Genomic DNA, 5,362 nt, shown 5'->3' on the forward strand with positions numbered 1-5,362 from the left:
CTTTATATTTTTTTATACATATTTGCATATTTGAGTTGCCTGTAAAGTCCCAATGTATCGGGGGGGGGGGGTACCTTTTTTGCTATTGGTATAGGTAAATAAAATATCAACCATGGAAGTTTACTCCCACTTTAAGGCTCCATTCACACCTAGGCGTTTTTACGCCTGTAGCGCGACGCGCACAAACGCCAGAGGGACGAAAAGTAATGAAAGGCAATGGGGATGGTTCACATCTGAACGCCTAAACGCCTGTAGCCTGTAGCCTGTAGCTCAAAAAAGTTCCGGACCCTTTTTTGTCGCTCCTAGCGCGCGATATGCGCGTATTTGAGCGTTTTTTTTTTACATTGAAGTCAATGTAAAACGCCTGATACGCGCGTATTGCGCGTAAACACGCGCTTGTACAAGCGTTTTGACGCCTGTGTTGCTGAAATCCAATACAGGAAATGGAAAAAAAAGTACATAATATCATACAGGAAGTACACAAATCACCATTTTTATTTTTAAAAAAACATTGGAGTCCAGCAGCATAGCAGCATGGAGGCTGAATTGGATGAAATCCTTTCTGGCGTGGATGCTGAAAAATTCATCTGCATGGTAAAGCAGCACCCTGTCCTTTATGACATTAGTCATCCTGCCTACAAGCTGCGAACTGTTCGGAGGAGGGCATGGGACGACATTGGCACTCAGTTGTACCCGAACTGGGATAGAATAAAGGAGAAGGATAAAAAAGGTAAAGTCTGCAAACAGCAAACTTACCATAGTGAGATAATAGGATGATTGTTTTTTAGTACGCAGCCGCAATTGCTTTTTTAATCTGGGCCAATGTTTCTAAACCCTCAGTTTTTTTACTTTTGCCGACAGGTAAGCCTATAAAAAGGCTTAGCTGTAGGTATATTCTCATTGTGACATTATGCCGGACACATCCTACACTTTTGACACATTTTTAACACAGTTCACATTTGTACAGTAAGATGCACTGCACTAATCACTTTATAAATGTGACTGGCAGGGTTTTGGTTAACACTAGGGGGTTAAGGAAGGGGTTAAATGTGTACCCTATATAGTCTTCTAATTGTGGGGGAGGGGGTTTACTGGGGGAGGTGACCGATCTGTGTCCCAAGATCGGTCTCCACTCTCCCAGGACGCTGTCATTTTGTTAGCCGTCAATGAGAAATAATCTCATCTGTTTACATATGAGATCATCTCTAATTGGCCGCAAAGATTTACTAGCAAACGGCCACTCATGTGTCTTTCACAGTGTTCTGTCATTGGATGTGTCCAAGGTACACGGCCAGGACAGAAGTTCCCCGCTGGGCGCTCAGGAGCCACCACCTATGGGCCACTGTACTGTATTATTCACTGATAACAATGATGGTATACTATTCCACCTAATTGTAGGGGGGATACTCCTCTTCCTAGTAACCACCAACCCTAATGTTCCCACTGAGGCAGGGCCCGTGAATTTTTCTTCCCATCCTGACACTCTGACCCCGATTTGATATCGTAGGGATACTGCACCAAATTAAAAAAAATTATCAAAATAAAATAAACATGAGACTTCTTTATACATCAATCAAATATTTTTATTATTTTATCACTACAGCATATGATTCAAAAAGGTACAGCAAAGATTACAGTTCCACACAAAAAGAAAAATGGTAATATTTAAATAGAATCCAGCTGCCATGGGACCTGTCCTGCAGGAGACATGAAATATGCAGCATATTGGTCGCGGACATATGAACCCTGCCTGTTCCCACGGACACCAGTCCACTGTGCTCTTTCCAGAGTCTCAGTAACCGGCTCTTCAAAGTCAAAGCCATCGCGCTGCCTAACAAAGTTGTGCAAGGCACACGCAGCTTTGACAGCAGTGACGGCATTCTGCTTGTTAAGCACTATTGGAGTGTGCAGGAGCCGCCACTTGTTAGCAAGTATACCAAAAGCGCATTCAACTACTCGCCGTGCTCTGGTTAGGCGGTAGTTGAATACGCTCTTCTCCACAGTTAAATTATGCCCCGAATAAGGCCGTAGGAGATGTGTACCTAAAGAAAAGGCCTCATCACCCACAAATACACTGGGTAGAGGAGGGCCATTTGTGCCTGGGAGTGGACTGCTTACAGGTAGGTCAAGATCATCTGTTCGCAGCATTTGACCAAAGGAACAGTTCCCAAAGATAGCGGAGTCCGCGCTGCTGCCATATGACCCAATGTCTATGTATCTGAAACAATAGTTTGCATCAGCCACAGCCATCAACACAAAAGAAAAGTATTTCTTATAATTGAAGAATCGGCTTCCACTTGCCATGGGCTTCACAATCCGAATGTGTTTCCCATCAATTGCTCCTAAACAATTGGGGAAATTGCAGCGTTGCCAGAATACCGCCGCAATCTGTGCCCATTCCTCCGCAGTAGGTTTCTTAAACACAACTTCATGGAGAACCTCCCATATAGCAGAGCAGGTGTCACGTACTATGTAACTCGCTGTTGACTTGCCAATACGGAAGGCATAATGTAGACTTGCTAGAGACTGTCCAGTCGATAGATACCTACAAGGAAAAAAATATATATTATTCTATTTTGTTTTTGACAGTCAAAATGATCACCACAAAATGGAAAAGTTATCGTGATGCCTTCATGCGCCATTTAAAGATTCTAAGGGAAAGCCGAAGTGGCTCATCAGCATGTCCAACAAAGGAATACGTACATGCCAAGGAGTTAGAATTCCTTATACCTTTGGTGGCTTTGGGGAGGTAAGCTATTATCTGTACTTAGGTCAGTAAACGAAATGTTAATACGTAAGTTATAATAACTCTTTTATATTTTCAGTACTGAAAACAGCTGGGGGGAAGCTGCTCCAACTGAACCTGTCGACGCGGAGAATGTCAGCCAGGCTTCAGTCGATCAGGTATTGTCGGGTCAGGAGCCGGAAAGCCAGCTGGCCATGCCATCGAGGTCCTTATCGGCTACACCAGTTAGAGACAATGAGTCAACGCCAACGGTGTTACCCCGTGGGCCTACAAGAGGAACTAGAAGAAAGGCTCCAGAACCAGACCCCAATTTGCAAAGTATATTGGATATAATGTCAAACATGAACAACAGAATGGCAACAAATCATTCCTATGCTCAATTGTCGGCTAGATCTCTTGGGGAGCTTATGGAAAGGGTTCCCAAACACCTACAGCCGGAGATGATGGCAGGTACCATCAAGTACATCGCAACTTTTATTCCTCCTGAAGAACCCAATCATTTTCCAGAACCTCCAGCCTATGGTCCCTATGCCAATTGCCCCCAACAGCATCTGTCAGCACGACCGCTTCCTCTTGTGTCAGCACCACCGATTCCCAGCCACCTACCTCAACCCACAACACCTTATACTGACCCTCCTCAAACGACTACACTATCTACCCACCCTCAGCTGACAACACCGCCTTCTACTTACCCGACTCAGACTTCCACAACAGTTTCCGCTTACACTCATGTACCGACACAACCTTCAACTTACCATCCTCAGACTACCTACACTCATCTACCGACACAACCTTATACTTACCATCCTCAGACTACCTACACTCATCTACCGACACAACCTTCCACTTACCATCCTCAGACTACCTACACTCATCTACCGACACAACCTTCCACTTACCATCCACCACCAACACCAACACCACCACCACCACCACCACCACCACCACCACCACCTTCCCGTTGGCCGAATTCTAGCCCCTCAACTCCCACTTGGTCACAATTCGGCCAGGCAATGAATGCGGTAATGTCACCTGATGATACAGAGGAATCCGTTTTTCAACGTCTCTAAAAAAAAAAGATTTTTCTGTGAGCAACGTTTGCTCTATGTCTTTTGACATTTTTTGCATAAAGTTAAAAAAAAACATTGTTCTGTGAGCAACGTTTGCTCTTTCTTTTGTCAGTTTATGAAGAAACTACAAGTTTAGCCACATAATTTGTAAAATTGTTTTAAAAAAAATTAAATTTTTTTTTATCTTCTAAAATGTGAGTTTCTTTTTAATTAAATGCATATACTTCGCCTTTTTTATGTTATTTTTTTGGGGCACTAGCGCAGGGATATGCAATTAGCGGATCTCCAGCTGTAGCAAAACTACAAGTCCCATCATGCTTCTGACTCTGGCATCATGCTTGTGGCTCTCAAAGTCTTGCTATGGCTCATGGGAATTGTAGTTCTGCACCAGCTGGAGGTCCGCTAATTGCATATCGTCGCACTAGAACATCAGTCTGTAACAATTTTTTTTAAAAACACGTACATCTGCATGATAAATTCTACAACGATTTTTAACCTTACCTCAGTGTGATAATAAGTCGCTCCACAGGGGGTATGCTATTGCGGAAAAAGGTGTCCATCCTCGCCAATCTACTGCTAAGCAGTTCGAGCAACTCATCAAAACTGTAAAAAGATAAATGGGGATTTTTTAGTGGACATGGAAAGGTACAATGTCAAAAAGATAGAATACAGATAATTTTTACTAACCTTTTTATTGACATCCTGGTGTAGTCTAGAAATTTGTCTTCATGCTCACGAAGGTCATTGTACAGAACCCAAAATTGGCCTGTCTCTTCCCGACCAGCAATCACGGGGTGGATCCAATATCTCCGTGCCCTCTTCCTTTTCCTCTGTCCCTGGTATATCATATAGGTAGCAGTGGCTGCTGTCAGCATTAAAGCCATCTCATCATCACTCATTGTGTACTTCAGTCAGAGGCTCAGGAGTCGGAAGCACAAGGATGACCCGGAAGAGGTATATTCACCCAGGAAGAGGAATAAAAAATTCCTAGGAGAGCAACAAGTGATGTCAGGGATGATCATTTTTCTTATTGGCTAATATGGAAAAAGACAAAGTACAAAAACGTCGAACGCCACTGTGCAAAAACGCGCGCATACGCGCGCATACGCGCGCAAACGCGCATATACGCGCGACAAAAACGTCGGTAAAAAACGCCTGTAAAAACGCCTGTACGCCCTACGCCTAGGTGTGAATGCAGCCTAAGTGTTTGTTTTTGGTAAATACATTTTCACCCCAAAATACAACCACTGAATTTCAGCTTTTCATAGTAAAGCCTCATCTCTTTGAATATCTGATTATTTGGAAAGCATCTCCATAAATATTTGCTATGTATATGAGAGGCTGTTGAGCACATAACTGGCTCTTTCGTGAGCTTATCATATGTTAGGTAATTATGCAGCACACAGATAAGTCCCATGCCTGCGACTTAAGATTCTGCAGACTATAGGCTTTCATAATTTAATATCCTAATTGGTCCTGACACTTGTTCCTTTCTAACAGGGTCACCAGTAGTACAACACTACTTACATGGATGTTCTCCATACAT

General features: G+C 43.3%; 1 protein-coding gene across 1 annotated transcript; it reads right to left on the reverse strand.

Moving 5' to 3' along the window:
* Window positions 1-1,073: 1,073 nt before the first annotated feature.
* Window positions 1,074-4,892, reverse strand: LOC120945668 (protein ALP1-like). The gene is made up of 3 exons (XM_040359993.1): window positions 4,504-4,892; window positions 4,318-4,419; window positions 1,074-2,545 (listed from the first exon to the last, which is right to left on the reverse strand). Exons 1-3 carry the CDS (start codon window positions 4,713-4,715, stop codon window positions 1,666-1,668), a joined length of 1,194 nt encoding a protein of 397 aa, XP_040215927.1. The 5' UTR covers window positions 4,716-4,892; the 3' UTR covers window positions 1,074-1,665.
* Window positions 4,893-5,362: the final 470 nt, after the last annotated feature.

This window comes from Rana temporaria, chromosome 7, assembly GCF_905171775.1.
Source record: "Rana temporaria chromosome 7, aRanTem1.1, whole genome shotgun sequence".
NCBI lineage: Eukaryota > Metazoa > Chordata > Amphibia > Anura > Ranidae > Rana > Rana temporaria.

Excerpts from the sequence above, each read along its gene's own strand:
- LOC120945668 (XM_040359993.1), bottom strand. The coding sequence starts at position 4,715 with ATGAGTGATGATGAGATGGCTTTAATGCTGACAGCAGCCACTGCTACC. Across the intron at positions 4,420-4,503 it reads ACCAGGATGTCAATAAAAAG|TTTTGATGAGTTGCTCGAAC; the intron begins GTTAGTAAAAAT and ends ATCTTTTTACAG. Across the intron at positions 2,546-4,317 it reads CGACTTATTATCACACTGAG|GTATCTATCGACTGGACAGT; the intron begins GTAAGGTTAAAA and ends TTTTCCTTGTAG.